At 28.3% G+C, this 21,541-nt stretch overlaps 1 protein-coding gene across 2 annotated transcripts; it reads left to right on the forward strand.

The window, feature by feature from the left end:
* The first annotated feature begins 2,641 nt into the window (after positions 1-2,641).
* Positions 2,642-17,712, forward strand: LOC105847415 (5-hydroxytryptamine receptor 7). 2 transcript variants are annotated; one of them, XM_065817292.1, is made up of 3 exons: positions 2,648-2,816; positions 16,565-16,920; positions 17,033-17,258. In XM_065817292.1, the coding sequence occupies exons 1-3, from the start codon at positions 2,693-2,695 to the stop codon at positions 17,117-17,119; spliced, it is 567 nt and encodes a 188-aa protein (XP_065673364.1). In that variant the 5' UTR covers positions 2,648-2,692; the 3' UTR covers positions 17,120-17,258. The 2 variants fall into 2 exon arrangements, with proteins under 2 accessions (XP_065673363.1, XP_065673364.1); XM_065817291.1 differs by having other exon boundaries at positions 2,642-2,816; positions 16,565-17,712.
* The last annotated feature ends 3,829 nt before the right edge of the window (positions 17,713-21,541 follow it).

Raw genomic sequence — 21,541 nt, forward strand, 5'->3', positions numbered from 1 at the left:
ATATTTGTACTGACTAGCCATCTATTTCAATGTTCTTGGGATAGCATTTAACTTTTGAAGATCTTATACCATTATATAAAGGATATGTCGCAGCCTTTTTTTTCAGCACCATTTTTTAGAAGCTGGCATGTTGATTTTGATATATCACCATAAATAGTGATATATCAAAATCAACACCTGGCTCACTGTGCTGCCGAATAAACTGTATTTATGCTCCGGATGACTATAGTGTTCTCATAATGCCAGAGGTACAAGAGGCATGGCTAAAGAAAGGTTAAGTGTATGTTGGAGTTATTCGTGGTATTAAAGTAAAGGGCATATCCTAATGACACAAGCATTCTAAAAAAAAAAGTATTGCGAGCTCGAACAGATGTTTATGATCAACCAAGTCTTGATGAAGGTGATGGGCTTTTTAATTGCAAAGGCGATAAAATTGAATTAGCAGATGTTAATGAAGAGTTTTCTAACGAAGGAATTTCTGCAGAAGAACAAAATACAGTTGAAAGTACTACCAATCTAGCTATGAGCAACATTGGGAATACTGAACAAGCGCCGAAGCAATTTCGATAACAAATCGAGCTAGAACCACAATGTCAAAATGAGGAGTTAAGGATAGATGCAAAATTTCTTGACGAGTTTGGTTTACTGTTTACGACGCAAAAAAAAACCTTGACAAGGCTTGGAAAAAAACCACCTTTGTTACCTTTATCAAAAGGCAATATAATTTAGCGCGCCGCATTATGAGGTAACGAATCAGAGAAAAATTCAAAACTTGTATAGCTTTTTTTTTTTAAAAAAAAAAAAAAAGATTGTGCTTCTCAGTTTAATAATTTTTGTGTGTGTGTTTTTGTGTTTAAAGAACAATTGTAGCTTTTTATTGTCCGAACCGCTTATTTATTAAAATATTTTTTATTATCTTATCCCACTCACTTTAGTGTATTAGATTTTAGAAATATTTCCAATCCTCCTGTTTATAACCCCTCCTGCCCTTCTCGTTTATTCGGCAGACAAGATTATTTACAACATCAACAGTATATGTTAAACAATATTTTTACATTATGCTATGATTTTAAAAGCATGACATAAACTTTCATAAAACAATTATTTTGGTTTGTTGAATTTTTTTTTATTAAATGTTTAATATAATGTAAAACTGCAAACAAGTTTACATTTATAGGTTACAAAAATATTATTTTTAGCTTTTAAAATGTTTTAATCTATTTTAAAGAATTAGCTACTAAACATCCGATATACAGTAAGTTCTTTAAAAAAAGCAATTTATTTTTATGACAAAATAAATGTATTTTATATATATATACATATATATATATATATACACATATATATATATATATATATATACATATATATATATATATTGTTGTTTTGATTATGTAATAATAATCAATTTTTTCGATTTGAGAGTGATCAATATAAAGTGAAATAATCACAAAATAGATCAATAAATAATTAAAAAAGTAAGATGAAAAAAAACCGTAAAAAAGTTGTTTTTTTTCATCTTACTTTTTTAATTACATATATATATATATATATATATATATATATATATATATATATATATATATATATATATAATGAATTAAACTTTTTTAAATTAAACTTTATATATCTTTAATCCATCGTAAAAGGAGAATAATAATGAATAAATTGTACAACGACATCAATTGTATGAGTCGCTGACTCATTATTATACATATTACTTTATTTTATATGTTAACTTAATTTAAAAAATCTAATCGATTTATTTTGAGATTAAAAAGATTATATACAAAATTAATGTAATAAAGAGCCTAATGGTTGCGTAAACAATACCTTTATTGATATTAGCTTCCTCAGCTCAAGATAATGAAAAGTATGGTTATATTTCAAACGTAAATCATACGTCGTATTAATTTACCGATTTGTCGTTGATAATACCTTATTTAAATGAGTTGCGAACATCTCAACGGAAGGAATTAATTATTTCTTTTTCGATTATGGCAATAATTTTAAAATTAAATTAGTATATACTAACATTTTTAACAGATAAAATTATTTTTGCTATCGTAAAGTAATTATTACTACCGTTATTGTTTTCATTTTTTTTTTAATTATTTTATGAAATATGTTTTATATATTTACAAAAACATTTCTTTTCCATGCTGTTAATAAAAAGTCTGATATATATGTCATTAACTCTTTATTACAATTGTATTGTTATTAACAATATATTAAATACATTCTCTGTAACACCCCTGTTATTTGCCAACCTTTTACTTCAATTTTGTCAAGAACCTCGTATAATTTTAGTTTTAACTTTTAAATATTAACTAACATATCGTAGTTTGATCTTAGGATGCACATTGTAGGATATATATATATATATATATATATATATATATATATATATATATATATATATATATATATATATATATATATATATACATATGTATATATACATATATATATATATATATATATATATATATATATATATATATATATATATATTAATATATATATATATATATATATATATATATATATATATATATATATATATATATATATATGAAAAAAAGATTTATAATACTCTTTTTTAAGAGTTGGTTTTATTATCTTTTCAAACTTTAACTTTAGTTTTTATGTGAAAATAATGTTTATAAACAACCAATAAGACTAATTAACGATGCAAGATCAATCGCCTGGATTGAACTCCACTTATAAAAATGATGTCCAGCAACATCTTATGATTTTTTCGCATGAAGAAAAATTGACTATTCACATAAGATTCACTATTGTGACTTTGATAGGTAAGAAAAAATTTCAAATAAAATTAAAAATAGAAGCTAATGTTTTGATAATTTTGACGACTTTATTAACACCTTTATTAACGTTGACGTAAGTAAATGCATTATATTACATTTACTTACGTGAACGATAACGCATTTAATACGCAACTAATGCAAAAGATAAATTTATTTTTATCTCTTGACAAAAAAATTAAATTTATTCATCCCTTTTTTTTTTTAATTCCTAGAGATATCAGTATATACAGTTTAAAACAAGTGATTGTCTTCTTAAAATTATTTTTGTTAATAAAATTATTTTTTTTTAAGCTCATGTTGTTTTTGATTTCTAAAGTCAATTTAACATATAATTACATATCGCTATTTGAATAATTGTCGTTCGAATACTACCGGTTTTATGAATACTAGAGGTTCCGTCGTTCGAATAATCGTTCAAACTATCAAGAAATTTTATTTTTATTTTAAATAGTTATTGACTGATAATCAGATCAGCAAACATGTTGCCTCGTCTATTATCAGTTACAAAACCAGAACTAAAATATTTCTCTGTAAAAGTTAAGTTGATACTGAGTCTTTAATTTAAATGAAGAAATAAAAAAGTTAGCTGATTCTTTACCATTTCTTGTAATTACATTCGTTTGTGCGGGAAAAACTTCAGCAATTGATGAAAGATTCGCTTTCACAATTAAGATGAATTGATATGCGGGAAAGATTTATAGGTATAGTACAATCTAATTCAGTTATTTTATATGTCGAATGCGTTTTTTTATAAGCACTTCAAAAGCTCATAGAATTAGAAAAGTTGTTGACCATCACAACTTTTTTGTAACCTGGTTTTATTTTGTATGTGATATTGAACACAATATATATATATATATATATATATATACATATATATATATATATATATATATATATATATATATATATATATATATATATATATATATATATATATATATATATATATGTATATATGTATATATATATATATATATATATATATATATATATATATATATATATATATATATATATATATATATATATATATGTACATATATATACATACATTTTTATTATTCAACCATATCACTAAAAATTTACAAATGCTCATTGTAAATTATCGGAATTAGGTTAGGTGTCACTCATTTAGTTACAAACTAGTCAATGTCAATGGAGTGACGCCTAAAAAACATAAAGTTTTCATCAACAAAAAAAAAAAAAAAGAAGAGAAAAGAAAAGGAAAAGAAATATAAACAAGAGAGAAAATAATAATAATGATAACAATAAAAATAATAATAGTAATAACAATAATAGTAATATTAACAATAAAAATGATACTTGTAAAGTATAAACAAATTATAAAGATATTAGTAAAGTATCAATAACATTAGATTTTGAATGCTTATTTTACGCAAACATTCTTGCTGAATTCCGTAATAGCATGAGCATTTATGATATAACTAAAAGTTAACTAATTATAAATCAACGTTTGTACAGAATCTATTGTATCATTCGTGTAAATTGCTTAAAGAACAACTTCAGAAGTCAAAGGGAACTTGTGAGCGTACTTTCTTGCGTGCACTTGTTTTGCAAATTGTGCTATGAAAGGCTCTGCTTCTGGACCCAATTAGCTTCATAAAATTCGTTGAAATCTTCCATCATCTTTGCAGGTTCTGATTCTCAAATACATTTCTGCTAAATAAAAAGTTTGTGCTACAAGATATTTTCAACATAGAAGTTGATCTGTTAGAAGGTCTCGTTGAAGTTTTGGACAATGATAAATAACGTCATTAAGTAATTTATCATTGTATTTTGCAACTCCATCAAACACAATTTTAACTTTTGTTGTTGATTTATTGGGATGAAGAATTGGAAAGTGTGGTAAGTACCAACCATCACCTAAATTTTCTCGTAATTATTTATTCCAAACATCCCTTTTTGATACTGCCAAATGATATTCTTGTATTCATCTCAAAGACTTTTTTTTCATTGGGGGTTTTTCTGTGTTTCTTAGTCGATTTAATGCCATTGTATAATTATTAGGGCTGGTACTGATTAATATTTTTTTGTTCGATTAATCGTCTAAAATGTTAATCGATTAATCGATTAATTTCGATTAATTCTGAAGCCGACAGAATAACCTGCTTTTCACCACTGGCGAGGTGAAGTTGTTATCGGTAAACGTTAACTAACTACAGTATTCACAAACGTTAACAAACAAGACACTTAATGCCGGCTATACTGTATTCAGTTTAATTGACTAGTACAAGTAGGCATCACTTTAGCCAGTCACGTAAACAAACGAGGACGTTAACGTTTTCTGGAAGTAGACAAGATCGCAGTTTGTTGACAATGTACCCTGACGAACTAAACAGTCTTTCACAAGGAACAGAAGTGGCAGGTACACACAAAATTGTCTGCACAAAACTGCTCAGGTTAGGGTAACGATGCCTGTTCAGTTGCCACCACATGAGGGGATTCTCAGTTTCTGGAATTACACCTTCTTCTTGATATCGTGTAAGCTCAGCCAGTGAGCCATGTACTGTTTGTGATTCATCTGATGAGGATTGCGATTCCGAGTCGCTGACCAACAGAGTAAGTTTCAGTTTCTTACGCACAGGTTCTGATGCCTCGCCAGTGCTGGTAGTAGTTTCACGTTCAGCTCTCTGTCTTTGGTTACAGTACACCCGAAATGCATTAGAAAGTATTGTCCAAACTGCTTCACGTTTCTCTCTTGAGAGGCAGCCGAGTTTCTTGTAACGTGGATCTAATTCCACAGCCATTTGTAACGTTGGCAATGCATCAATGTTTTCAATGCGACCTGAGAAGTCATTTAGTGTTGCAGATTTGAAACGTGCTTTATACCCTGGATCGTCATCATTAACCCGCAGAAGTCTGCGCAAAAATGCTTCTAACGGAAGTACAGCCGAACATGTAGCATACTGTTCACTACCAATATACTCAGTAGCATCTGCAAGTGGACCCAATACCGAGACAAATTTTGACATTTTCTCCCAGCCCAACTCCCTTAGTTTATCTCCAGTGTAATTCTCGGGATGGTCAATATGATACTGCTTAATGGCATCTTTCACTTCCAGCAATCTGGCTAACATTAGGTAGGTACTGTTCCACCGCTTAGCTACATCCTACTGCAATTTGTGAAACTTCACATCGTCAGACCTGTTAGAGGTACTGGCTTGGCTGGCCTTTAGCTCTGATGTATTCCTTGAACTGCGCTTAAAATGTCCAACTAGGTGTCGACATTTAGCCAGAATAGGAGATGAATCAGCTGCTTTCAAACCTGCTAGTATGCTCAGTTGAAGACATTGTGCAATACACGGTATATGGCTGTAATCCGTCCGTCCTATAGCAGCAACCATATTTCGTGCACTGTCCGTTACGATACAGCTAATTTTTTCAGCTATGTTCCACGTTGCGGCAAACTCTTCATAGAAACTGGCAACATTATCAGCAGTGTGCCTTTCTTCAACATTTATGCAAGCTAAAGCGACAGACGTCAGTTTCCACTCAGAATCAATCCAATGACCTGTTATCCCACAGTACGATTCATTGTTGGTGGAGGTCCAAAAGTCAGTAGTTAGAGCAATACTCTGAATGCATTCTAGAGCTTTCTTGTGCTCATTCAACTTCTCATTGTACATCTCTCCAATGACAGTGTCGATTGTACGGCGACTGGGCAAAGTATAAGTCTGGGTTTGAAGGGCAATACGAAGCACCGCCTCTAGTCCAGCATCTTCTACAATTGCTGTTGGACGTCTAGAACTGGCAATCCAATGAGCTATTGCCACCTTCAGGTCGGCTGAGACCTTTTCACTGACAGGCTTGTTTGACTGACACGTAAATAAATTGGTGATTGATTTTATCTGAGGGGTCATCTTACGTTCACTGTCGACAACCTGTTGATATTTCAGAGGATGCTTGTGCTGAAGGTGATAAGTCAGCGATGTGTTTGAGCCACGGAAAGCAAACTGTTTATTGCAGTGAACACAGTATATTTTGTCACCTTCGTCTACTTTACCATCAGCATTCAACTTGAAGACAAAATGCTTGCTTAACTTTCCAGTTAAATGTTTGACAGAAACGTTGCTTTCATTAGTTGCCGCAGCCATATTTGCAAAACAAACTTTGTTTACTTTAGAAACGGATATAGAAATGTAAGATAATGTTTCCAGGTCAGTAAGTATTTTAAAATATGACAAAATTTTTAGTCGAGATTTTCAAGATACGCGCTTTCAAAATTAATTTTATATTTATCGAATTCTATTGAAAAATTCTAAATTTAAAACTCTTTTTCGTCATGGCTAATGACTTTGAAACGATTGATTTTGAAAAGTTGCGTTTAGACGTTTTTAAAACTTTTAAAACTGAAAATAACTTCTTTGCGAATGATTTATATGAAAACGATATATTTTTTTTATAAATTTTTATGCTTAACATTTATCAAATTAACAGATATCAAAATATATTGTTCATGCTAAAATTTAAATTAGGCCAAGTACCATACCACTTCACAAATAATTTCTTTATAAATAACGTTAATAAATATAATATAAGAGAAACAGGTAATCTTGAGTTTATTCTAATTGAAGAATATTAAAGTTAACTTAATATATAATATATTAAGTACAACTAGTTGTACTTAATATATTATATATTACCTATATTGAACATAATATATATTATTCACTTGTAAGGGCTTCGTGATAAGATCAGTACGATCTTCTTGAAGTCCTGTCTGTACTATTTTAATTATAATCTCGTTTATATATTTTGACTAAGGAAACTTGTAAATATTACTATTATAAATTACGAAACTTGTAAATATATATATGTACGGCAAAAAAAAAAAAAAAAAAAAATAAGTAACGGAAAACCGGCAAAAATTAATCGAAATATTACTGATTAATGAAATTTTAATCGATTAAATAAATTAGCGATTAATCGATTAATTAATCGTTAATTTCCGCAGCCCTAATAAATATCATTTCAGGAAAAAGGTTCAATAGAATTTCTACAAACTTTTGAAACATATAACCTATAGATATTCTATAGAATTCTATAGAATTTCTATTGAGTCTCTTTTAATTTTTATAGAAATTCCAATTGAAACTTTTTTTCTACTTTTTTTTTTCTATAAAAAAAAACTTTTATTGCAATTTTTATAGAAATTAATAGACATTCTATCAATATTCTATAGAAATTCTATAGAATTATTATAGACCATATGTTTCTAAGGTTTATAAAAGCTCTATAGAACTGTTTTTCCTTGATCCAACTGCTTATTTTTTATCGATGGGTAAATTTGACTCATACCTTCCGTGTTCTGTTTGAGCGAACTTGTTAACATTGTCAGTGCGGCAAAGTCTTCTGGGTTTGTTATTATGTTTTTAAACTGCATTTCTTTATCGTCTTCAATTTCCCATGACATTGTGTTGTAATTTGGTCATTTGGTGAAATGGCTTTGAATATATCCTCCAGAACTACTAAAATATTTCCATCAAATAGGTGTGAGCAACTGGTTCATAAAATTCCCTATCAACTTCATTTGCACAGTGTAATTTAGCCTTACAATATCAATCTATTGTTTTGGTCCAATGTTTGGGAATTCTATGTTACTCAGATGTCCCCACCTTTTTGACATAATTGCCCAACTAACTGTTTTTGAGTTTCCAGTTACACTATACACTGTTAAAGCTTTCACTTAAATTGTCGGTTTTCCATTCTATAACTATTTACAATCGTTTCTGCAAACAATACATTTTTTCATCAAATTTTTTTTTCTTTTTTTCATCATTGTTACCAAAGTATGAGTTTCCTTCGCAAGGTTTATAAGATTTATATATTGATTTTTCGTTTAGATTTTTTGTTTAGTTTTTCACCGATGTAGATTTTTTATTCATTTTTTGTTGTTTTAAGCAAGATTTTTCCGTTACACTGCGCAATATTTATCAGTTCGCGTGTTCCATTATTTGGCAAACTCGTCATTTATTTTTAAATTTCTTTATTGAGTTTTTCTAAAATTTCTTTTAATGCCGGAAACTCGCATTTATTTGAAAAATCAACGCATACTGCAATAATTTCGTAATTGTCACTTTAGACGAGCATAATTCCGCAACTGCTACCTTAAACGAGTTACAAAATTGATTACTCAAATTTATAACTCGTTTTTAGACGTGGGCTCATTGTCTCCAAAAAACGAAATAATATGTTATATTTGTGTTAACGTAGATTTTAAATTTATTTTCTTTCTATTTAATGCTGACACTTTATTTCAAATCGTTAAATGATCTTCCATTTGCTAATTTGAATTTCGATTTCTTCTTTTTATCATCCGTTGAAAAAAAACTACACTCTGCTAATAAGTTTTGATTTGATGGCATAAACATAACAAAACATATCATTTATAAAACATTTACTATATTTATATAAAATAGTAAACCGTTTAATAAATAATTTAAAACACTTCCCTATGGGTATTTGTTTTTCAAAGTTACGTTCTAAAAATTTTTTAAACGTTTTATAAACGTCTTTTAAATGTTCTTTACGTTAGAATGTTTAGAAGACGTTTAAAAGACATTTAAATACATTTAGAACGTATCTTTTAAAAACAAATGCCCGCTGGGTATAGTTAAAATAAATTATTGATTAATTATCGCCAACTATACCCATTAAAAAAAACGCTTGTCCTACATGGTTTCCATGTGAGTTAAGAGTGGTATTAATGGGAATCCACATTTTTCTTTCGGTCTGTTTCATTTTAACCGTGAAACGGAATGTGGAAGTTCGTTCTTAAATCTTCATGCTTGCTTGCATCGATCACATGAAGGCCAAACGAAGGTCTTAGTAGACATTGTAAACAGTAAAATTTATAGGAGGAACTACAAGACTAAGTGCAGATTTTTTAATAAGAATAGGAACATCAAAGTCATACTGCTGCAAATAATTGGCATCAAAAGAATTACCGTTGTTCAAAAATTGAACCAAAATCTTGCAATCAATAGATTTTTAATTGTTTTTAGTTAGTGAATAAACATGACCAACCCTCAAGAGATTTGCTTTGTTCCTTCATGTATTTTTGTTTTAGTTATGTGGTTTAACATTTCATCGTTTTTTCAACACTATTGGGCAACGAACCTCACACTTTGTACATCGATAATCTTCAATGGCTTGCGCTTAGTACTTTCAATTCTAACACAAGACCTATGAAACTATTCACTACATTTTTAACATTCTATTGTAAATTTCCTTTTCTTATACTCTTTATTGCAAAAACAATGTCGATGTCATGACAAATAAGTCCAACCAAGTGTGTCAATAGAATAATTAAAAAGTATATAATTTTAATTTGTTTAAAGTTATTAACACGTTATAAAACAGAAATTTCGGGTGTTTTTTTTTGTATATATATACACCGGAAAAAATAAAAATAGCCTCACCTTGTATTAACGCAATATTTTTTTAAATATGTAAGCAATTTTGTACGGTACATATTTTGTATCCACACATATAAAACTTATGTTACAAAATTTTAGATTGTAATCTAACATAATTGAATTGCGTACATTTGATAAAAACATAAAATGTAAAACACTCAATGTTTGCGGTAACAGATATAGTTAGCCTTAATAGCATTTATTTTCAGTTTACTTGTATATTTTGATATGATGAATCACATTTATGACTTAATTTTTTTATTATTATTTGTAAGTTAAACATAGACTGTGAAATTAGTGCTTGTAAATTTTAACAACTGGTTTTTAATATCTGAATGCGAAATGGGACGTAGTAAGCGCTAAACGAATGAAAAAACAGGTGTAATCAAAGGATACAAAAATACAGACTTATCTAATCGGGAAATTGAAAATAACATTAAAATATCCCCGAAAGTGCTTGATAATTACTTCAAAATGGGCATTATTAATGGAGTTTATAAGGGTAGTGGTGGCTTTTAAAATTGATAATTAAACTTAAAGAGCTATTGTACGTCGTCCAGCTGATAAGCACACTATTTAATCTGATTTACAAATACCTGAAACAAATTAACGTGCGAGACAAATCTTAAATAAAGATTCGAACCTAGTTTGCAAAAAGCCAAAACCAAAATCAAAACTTATTGTTCTTCATAAAGAAGATTACAATTTGCTCAAAAACATATGCTTAAGCAGGAAGAGTTGCATCAATTTCTCTTAAGTGAAACAAAGTTCAATCTACCCAGCCGGCATTTGGTCCTAAAAAGACGTTTTTTGAACGTTCAAATGACGTTCAGAGCGTCTTTTGAACGTTTATAAAACGTCTTTTTAGGACCAAATACCGGCTGAGTTGATGGTCCTGATGGTTATCAATAATACTGACACGATCTTCGAAAAGAGGAAGAAACTTGAATGAGTCGTAACTTTGGTGGTAGAACTGCTATAGTTTCGGGGTTTTTTGCCTTTACTGGAAAACTGCCACTGGAATGGATTACAACAATAATTGAATTCACAAGACTGTATTGACTTACTAGAAATTAGTTTAATTAAATCTGAACTGACGGGTAAATAATTTACTTTTCAACAAGACAAAGTAACTATCCATAATTCAAAGCTTACTGATGCTTGGTTTAGAGAAAAAAATATTCACGTAATGGCTTGGTCCGCATGTAGTTCAGATCTTCACCCAATTAAAAATCTATGAGGAATATTTTTTATAAAAGGTTTATGAAATGATATGCAATATGAATCCACATTAGAGCTGGCAGTTTGTATCAGAAAAAATTTCAATAAAATATCTTCAGAAACCATCCAAAATCTTGTGACTAGAATGTCCTGTCGCATATTTGAAGTCATTAAGAATTGTGGAAGCAATAATAACTATTAAATTAGCGTAAAAACAAAATACTTTTAGTATTTTCTTGTATATAACATACAGAAGGGTAATTCTTTTTTCTCCACAAACTGTAAACTTTTAATTTTTTTTTCTATTTGTAATTAATTAAGCATACCATTCTTTAAATTTTTCAACTGCAGGAGAATATAATAAGTAATAAAGTATATTTAAAAATTGTTTTACCTTCTTTTTTGTTAAATTAGAACGAAAAGTATTGGTGAGACTAGTTCTATTTTCTCCACTGTTTATACATAGGGCTTTACACTCCATATGTAAACTGTCACTGTCTCCACTGTTTATACATAGGGCTTTACACTCCATGTGAAATTTTCTTTCTGTATGTAACTGTCATGTAGCCTAAGGTTAGCCCTCCATTTCTGGATTCTTTCCTTTTCTTGATAGGCAGTTAATGTAAAGTATCAACATTGTTGCTTTAGGTTAGCCATCCATTTCTGGATTCTTTCCTTTTCTTGATAGGCAGTGATGCCAAATTTTTTTTAATAGTTTATTTTTAAAATTTTTTATGTTAATTTTTGTAATTTTCACTAAATATAAGATAAACTTAAATATAAAATAAAATAAAGTGCACGAATATAGTCAATAAACAAAAAAGAAATTATGAAATTAATATTAGGTAAAAACCAACTCTAAGCGTCGTTCCCCTAAAATTAGATTTTGATAAGATCTAACTTCCAAAAACATTTTTTTTTTTTTTTACAAGAGTTACAAGAATACCAGATAAACCTTTGTAAACAACCATCTTACCTTCATCAAATCTATCTTCTAGTTTAAATAATCTAGAAGAGGAGATGTGATTGAATATTTGAAATAATCTGAAACAGAGTCGGAGGGAAAATTATCTCTATAAATTTGTATCCCACAGAGCCTTGATTTAACTTCTGAAATATCAAGAGTCTTGCCAAAATCAACAGCAATTAAGTATCATTCGTTTTGATAGACATCAGTATTTTTTTAGATCTAAAATTTAAGTTTTTAAACAATTTAATTCATTACACTCATGTGTATATATCAAACGCTTTAGTTTGTAGAACTACAGCAATGACATAGAAATAGTCCATTATTTGTTTCGTTAAAGCTAAACTTAAAATAAAAGAAAAATTTGTCATAAGATTTAAAAAACATGAAGCTTTTGGAGAAGTATCAATATTATAATTCTTATCTTCATTGTATGCTATTTCTTCGATTGAATGAAAAACGGATATGTAGTTATCAAAAAAAACATCCAGACCTTCAAGTTTGTGAACCTATCTAGTCTAACATGTATCAAATAAGAAAACTGGCATTTTTTGGTGATAAGTTAAAAAAATATGATATATCTTTGGTTTGATCAAGATTATTTCTAACACTCTGAACATTGCATGCTTTACTAACAACTAAATTAAGTTTATGGCATGCACAATGAACATAAATTGCCTTTGAATTGATTAATTTAATTCTAAATGAAATACCTTATAATTTACCAGACAATGCGCCGGCACCATTATAAACTTGACCTCTACATATTTGGATATCAAGACCAAGATCATCAATTGCAAAATTTATGTTTTGCACAAGACGAAGACCAGTTGTACCAGATTTACATTCAATAAACCGTAGAAAGTCTTCACAATTAACATTATTTGTGAAGACTTTCTACGTTTCACAGTCAATGTATCTTATAACTAGAGATAGCTTTTCAACATTAAAACAATCAGAGGCTCCATTACACAAGATAGAAAAATGTCCTGACTTTTTAATTTTCTTAATTAGAACTTCCATTGTTTTTCCGCAGCATTCAATAAGTTCTTTTTGTGTGGTTTTAGATATATAGGTTGCATTTTTAGGAACAAAACCAATGTGGTGCTCAAGAACTTTATCACCTACTTCAATACGAAAATTTAAAAGCTCTACAAAGTTACGTATACCTATGTTGCCTTTTCATGTTTCTCCGATCTCTGGATGATACCAACTGTCATCAATTTGACCTTGAAAAGCAATATCATTGCGGCCAAGAAAAACAACTGTCTTTATAATTGCAACTAATTTATTTTGATTATTTGTAATAAGTTTTTTTCTAAAATTATTAATGTCAACTTCAATCAGATTTTTTTTTGAATTACATCTAGATTGTAGCATGTTAAGACAATGCATTGACATTTGATGAAGTTGACAATTATTATTGTGATCCATATAAGCACGAGTTGTATTACACTATATTGTAAAAGGTTTTAGAATAAAGTTGATTATTGAGGTATTGTTTGGAATACTGTTACCCAACAACAGTGTACATGATAGACAGTATACTCCATCTTCAATCTGTGAGTAAGCTGGACAGAAATATTCAAGTAGCCATTTTTTGTAAAAATTATCATAAATTTTTTAATTAACTAGATCTAATAACATTGAATCATTATTGCACTTAAATGTCTACCGCGCTCATAATAAGTAGAAACATCATAAAAAGAAAGGCTTGAAGACTGATCTGATGTATAAAGAATACAATTTAGTAAGATTGGATGAAGAATAATATTAATGTTCATATCTATAATTTTAGTTTCATCTATGCAAAACTTTATGTGAGATTGAACTAATGACTTTTTTTTGAAAATAGATTTTTAAGAGGTTGACAAGATAAATTAAGAACCTTAGTGGTTACAGAAGAATGCCAAAAAACACATGGCACAACTAAACACAATCCTCTTTTTAAATCACTTTTGAAAAATTTTTTTGAGCATAAAACTTTCCTTTTCACAATAGGGATAAAATGATTTGGTGACCACCTATCTTTATCCTTGGAATTAGAGCAAGAATCTGTGTTACTACATAAAATACTCAGAATTTCTTTATTTGTTTTGTGATCACCACGTGGGTATATACTTACATTAAATAACTTTTTATATTTTTCAAGTCAAAATTCAGGATAATAGACCATATTTGTTTATTTCACACTGAAGATAATTCAATTAAACAAAGAAAAGAAGCAAATTTATTGTTTCTGCAACTGTTTTAGGCTTCTTTTTTTATAAGTTCAGAAATATTTAGATCATTTAATTCTGTAAAAGAATCAGAAGATTTAAATGAAACACATGCCATGAAAACACTAGAGAGCGAAGAAAAAAAACTTTTAGATTCCACTTGGTTTAAGATTATTGGGTATCTTGAATAAAAGGTTGCTTTCTCAAACTAATTAACAGAAATTAATAGTCGAAGAATTTCATGTGTCTCATCTAATGAATTTATCAATAAAGCAGCAGAGTTGTAAAGACAGTTATCATTCTCCATTGACCTATAAAGTCATAACATTTATAAATTAAATATAAATAAAAAAACCATATTTAACTAAAGATTATTAGTCAAGAATTATTGTTTTATAAACAAAATAAAACATAAAAAAAAACGTGTTTAAACTCCTACTTTAAAACAATATAGCCTTCATTTTCCTTTTGTATAGGAATGAAAGCTTCCATTTCAGAGTTTCTTTAAGAAAGAAAGTCTTTGTTTAAAATAGGAAACTTTAAAATTAATTCTTTGAGATTATTACGAAGTTTTACTTTGCAAGTCTTAATATTAGGCAAAAGGCTTTAATGCCATTGTATAACAACAAATCCATAGTTGCAAACAAAAATAAAATTTGTATTAAAAATTACTTTAAGATAATTTTTGATAAACTTCAATTTATTCGAACACTTAAGGCTTTATTTGAATAATTAAGGCGTTATTAGAATAATTAAAGATTCATTTTTATATATAAACGGAACCAAGAGAGCCCTTTTGATCAAATGTTCCTCCAACTTTTGTTGTTGTCTATCGGAAATTCGGGTCAAATTAATCCTGAAACAATATGGATTTTTTTGGGCATTTATGGCAACCAAAATAAATACATAGCAATAAAGATTGATTAATAGGGTTCTTTTGGTTCCATTTACTTTAAAAATAAAATCCTGATTAATAGCGACGTTTTGAAACATGACGGAGGAGAGCTAAGTCTTTAAAAAATTGATAGTGCTGTATGTTTTTCTATAAATGCAATATTTATTTTTTAATCTCATATGTACGTTTTAGTATACTATAAATGTAAGCTTAGTTTTTTTTATATTTGAAATGGAATTTTTTAATATTTTCTTAGAATATTTTCGGTGAATCCTGAGCAACACAGGATACCCCTAGATCCGCCCTTGAGGTCACAATTTTTAAACGCAAAGAGATAATTGGATGATTTTTAAAATTTTTTTTATAAATATAGATTTAGTTGAGATTGATAAAAAAATATTTTATCAACTTGTTGCTTTCACATTTGAGGCAGGTATTGCTAAAACTTTAGGGTTTTTTGTTCCTTATTATCCCTATCAAAGCATTCTTATTTTACACTTATTTATAAACATGTAAATATTTGGAGTTTGCTTTAAGTCTGGAAGTTATTTATCTCTAACATCAATAAATGCTGTTTATATATGTGTGTATGTTTATATATATATATATATATGTATATATATATATATATATATATATATATATATATATATATATATATATATATATTTATATATATATATATATAAATATATATATATATAAATATATATATATATATATATATATATATATATATATATATATATATATATATATATATATATATATATATATATACACACACACAAATATTTATATATATACACACACACATATATAATATTTTTTGTATAACAAAAAATATTGCGAATATACATTAACAAATTTCTGAGTTTATATTAAATTAAAAAAAACCAGTCATATCTAATGTATGTAAAGTGTTTTAATTTTTGTAACACTCTTTATGCATTTTGTTTTTTGCCTAATTTTTTCTCTTTATTTTCAAGGTATATTTTCAAATGGTATCGTTTCTTACCTAATTATTCGTATTCGCAAACTAAGAACTACAAACAATTTATTTATTTTAAATCTTGCAATTTCAGACATAGTTGCGTGTTTAAGCATGTACCCCTTTATCTACTTTAACTTATCTGAGACTAGCATACAAGGTACTACAGCAAATGCGTTATGTGGTTTCACAGAAGGTTTGTATGGTTTCTTTGTTGCAGCTCTAGTGTCATTATTAACCTTAAGTGTGCTTTCTATTAGCAGATATTTGGGTATAAACCATCCGCTAAAAATAACTTGGAAATTTGAAGTTAAACATATGAAATGGGTGTTTGGATTATCTTGGTTATTGAGTGTAGGATTTCTTATACCTAACCTTATATCATTTAAATATGATGAAATTTTAAAGCTATGCATAAGGAGCTGGGCCAGTGGTGTTAATCCGCTGATATATTTTATTTTTACAGGCATTTTTGGCGTGTTTTTGCCGTTATCTTCTCTCTTGTTTACGTATATTACCAGTTTATATACTCTGTGGTTCAAAGGTCGGTTAAGTATAAGCAGAAGTAAAAGCAACTCAGTTGCATCAAAATGTAGTATTAAAGTAAAACAAAGAGCCCTCAAGTCGCTAGGTGTTCTTGTGTTAACTTATTTAATTTGCTGGTCACCTTTTGCTACATACTGGTTTTTATCTGTAGCGATTGGTAAGTACTCGGAAAGTAGTTATGAGGATAAAAGGAAAAGCATCCGCATTACAAGACTAACATTATTTTTTGCAGTATTCAATACTGTACTTAATCCAATAGTTTATGCATACAAAAGCAGACAGCTTAGATCCACGTTTAAATTGCTCATTGGAATGCGAGTTCATGCTATATTAAATTTGACAATAAGTAGTCGAACATCTTCAAACTATCCAACAGACACCTAACTTAATAAGTGTGAAGTATCTTCTAAATGCTTTTCAGCATTGTTTTAGAATTTATTAAAGGTTTACGAACTTACTTTTGATAAAAATGATATTTTAAGCGCTTTATGATAGTGATTTGAAAATATCACTTATACTTTGTTGGTAAGTTATAGTTTAAAATATTCCAAGCCATATATTATTGGTATTCTTAACTTTTAACAAAATAATACCAATTAACCAATTGGTTCATTTTATACAACTTTAATTTGTTCAATCAAATTCTCTTTAAAAAAATCATAACATTGGTTTATTTTATGCATACTTACACATAAAGGTATCGATATGATACCTTTATGTGCAAGTTGGATAACTTCAAAGTAGTTATCATACAGGGTGGACAAAAAGTTACAACGGCTTCTTACACATTTATGTTACTGCTGCGACATTGTTTAAAAATATACGAGATATAATGATAAAAATATACGAGATATAATGATAAAAATATACGAGATATAATGATAAAAATATACGAAATATAATGATAAAAATATACGAGATATAATGATAAAAATATACGAGATATAATGATAAAAATATACGAGATATAATGATAAAAATATACGAGATATAATGATAAAATTGACTGTAGCGTTAGCGTGTTATTAATTTTTATTTGCACACATATTTTAACAAAATTTTCAAAGATCAAAACTAAAAAAAATATTGTTGTTAACAATAAGATTGCTTAAATTGATGATTTAAAGTTGTATGTGGAAGCTAAAATGTTATTCTTCATTTATTGACAAGCTTGCAAAGTCTGTTTTACTTTAAACTTTAAAAATGCTGAAAAATACTTATCTCTAAGTTTAGGTTTAATAAAAGCTTGGTTTTAAATCACGTAAATGCAATTATCAAACCATGATTAAAAACTACTTTCGTTGCATTTTTTTAAAATTTTTTGTGTTTTAATAAATTATAAACGGCAAAAACTCCTTTTATTTAATTATTTTCGTTTTAAAATAAAATTAAATATTAAAATATTAAATTATTTTTTGATACATAAATATTCTAAACGCAATTTGTAGCATTTGTTTTATTTCGGTTTTATAATTTAACTTTGGGCTTAATAATTGAAGATTACCAAAAATTACATTTGTTTCATTTTTTTGTAGTTTTTTGTGTACAAAAAATTTTACAAAAAAAAAAATTAATAATTTTTATTTAAAATATTTTTTCTTTATATAAAGTTATAATGGGGTACTGACAAAAGTCTATTTTACTGCTGTATGTAGATGCCAGCAAACCCTTGTTGATGTACTCTGTCTCGCTCATGTAGTTATAGCCAAAGATAAAAATAACTTTACTGGTTTAAAAAATTTTTATGCTGAGTCATATAATGCATAATCTTACCATGAGAACATCTATTTTACAAAAATTGCAAAGCAAAACAATTCTTCTTTAAAATGTATGATTACAATGAACCTTATCGTGAAAAAGATCACTGTGAGAAATTCAACAGGAGAAAAATATGTCATCAGGATTTTTGTTGATGCTGGAAACAATTTATTGACTGCGGAAAATTTTATGAGACTCTTAGTAATGGTAAAGAAAATCAAAATGCTGATATTGCTGTTGTCAAAACAGACTCCAAAGCCTTTTTTTCTGACCGCATGTTTTTGTGGAGTTACTTCTGAATCGGTTAGGGTAAAAAATGGTACTCTACAAATGTAACATTCCATACTTCAGTTGAAAATATTAAGACCTTTGTTCAATTTGCAAAAATCATACTGCACCAACAATTTTCAAAATACTTCGTACTGATAGAAGTGATAATACTCTCAAGTTTTGTACACAGTTCGGTTGTACTAAATTATTTATTTACAATGAATCATTAGAAGAACACATGCTATCAGAAAATCACAAAAAAATTGTGAAGAAATCTACGGTAGGCTGAGCATAGCTATCTTATATCAAAAAATGGAAATCTGTAACCTAAATTCTTCTGCTTATCTGCATTTATCCCATTCTGTCATTAAAGAAGGGATTAAAAACTTTACAAACATCACAGGATGGGCATTATCAAGAAAGAAAGTGTTCAGATATTCTTCAGAACAAAAAACATTGTTAATGCAGATTTTTGTGTTTGGAGGAGAATGTGCTAAAAAAATGAAAGCCGGGTAAAAATGTTACAACTCAACAGGTTTAATAAATATTCTCTAGAAAAGTAAATTAACTTATTTATATTTACTATTATTATATTTATTGTTACTTATTATTATTATATTTACTAATAATTTTTTTATTTTAACCAGTATATTTACTAATAATCAAAAAACGTATATAAAATTTACGAAATGTGACTTTATTCTTTACTTGGGATTTAAATAATTTTGCAATTACTTCATACTTCGAGTTTACTTTTTTTTAAATGAAATTAACAAAAAAGAGCAGGAAAGCTGATAATGATTTTTTTTGAGAAGGTTAATCTAACTGATGACGGGATTGATGCAATTCATGATGCGAGACAAAAATAACGATTATGATTTAAACGATATTTAGTTGATAGCAAAGGAGTCAGCCGCTGATTTTCAAGTTTTATTTCTGGCAATGACTAACGTTATTAGTTACCAGAAATAACTTTCATTTTGATTAGATTGGTTTTTAACAACAACCACGCTGAATAAAAGAAGCCAAAATACAAAACTTAGAATAAAATTGCAAAATGTTCTAGTTAACTAGAATAATTGTTAGATAATAGAATAATAAAGGAATAATTGTTGTCTAGAATAGACTAATTGAAATTAGTTCATTCCAGTCTACAGTTTTATAAATAGCTATTAAAAAATTTAAAAAAAGGGGTGAAGGGGTATCCCCACCCCGAAGCGGTTATATATGCATTTGAGTTAGCACATTTGTACATTTAGCATTTCAGTTAGGAAATTTTGAAATATAGTTAGCAAATGTCAAATATCGAGCACCTTTTTTTTTTTTTGAGTGTGTTCCCCCCACCCCTCCTATAATAAGAGACCTCTTAGAAACGGCTCTGACAACTACCACGCTGAAATAGAGAAGCAAAAAGCAGCAGCATAGCTACAAATATGCACGGCTTCTTTACGGTAAATTTTTATCAGGGTCACTAACCTATTTCTTCCCGACAAAAAAAATTATACTGAAACAACTAGATCATAAAAATGCCTTCTCCAAGCATTTTTGAAAAAAATCTTTCTTTCCAAAAAGTTATACCCGACTTTAAAGAAAAACAAAATAATAGAGAGAAAAAATAAGCGAACGATCCTCCTTTCCCAGGAAAAAAATTAAACATGCATGCTCATTGGGAATGCAGTCAAGATAAAGTAAAATCAAAGTAAAGTCTGAAAGATAAAGTTATATCAAAAAAAAAGAGATTCATAAAAGTGGAGCTCTCCAGTTGGCTCTGAAAACAATTTTAAGATGTAATTTTATTAAACTTACACAAATGCTAGAAGTTTCAGAATTCTAGATAGTCTGGAAGGTAGTGAAAAACCAATCGCAAAATTCCAGAACCACTGATAGTCGAAAAACATCTTGGGAAGTCAAACTAATGTTTGAAAAAAAATTACAAGTTTATTCTAAAGCAGTATCTTAATTGAATGAGATTTTATTTTTCTAATAATCCTTGTTCGGGTTGGAGACTAACGCAACAAAAAGGAGGTTATTAAGGTGCCCACAACCTATAGTAGAAGATTGAACAACTTTCCAAACCATCTTTTTTCAAATAGATATATATGATAAAACGCAATAAAAGATTATATCTGATAAACACTACTTTAATCATATAAATTATATCAGATAGTTTAATTGACTTATAATTTTTTGAAAACTGTTTTAGCAGTTGATGTCCTTGCGGATACCAAAACTGTTATATTGCGTCATATAACCATAACAAAATAATGGATTAAAAAGGCAAATACAAAGAAAAAAAAACTGGAGAAAAAGTGCGCTCTAACGAACAGCGACTAAGTTAAGGTTTACACATGCATAAAATACCCATAGCTTAGAAATTATGCCCCTTCCCCCTCCTCCTAGC

The sequence above is a fragment of the Hydra vulgaris genome, chromosome 14 (genome assembly GCF_038396675.1).
Source record: "Hydra vulgaris chromosome 14, alternate assembly HydraT2T_AEP".
NCBI classification, from domain to species: Eukaryota; Metazoa; Cnidaria; class Hydrozoa; order Anthoathecata; family Hydridae; genus Hydra; species Hydra vulgaris.

Bases quoted from the DNA above. Each gene is read 5' to 3' on its own strand.
- LOC105847415 (XM_065817291.1), top strand. From the start codon at position 2,693: ATGCAAGATCAATCGCCTGGATTGAACTCCACTTATAAAAATGATGTC. The intron at 2,817-16,564 runs GTAAGAAAAAAT...TTTATTTTCAAG, and splicing joins CACTATTGTGACTTTGATAG to GTATATTTTCAAATGGTATC.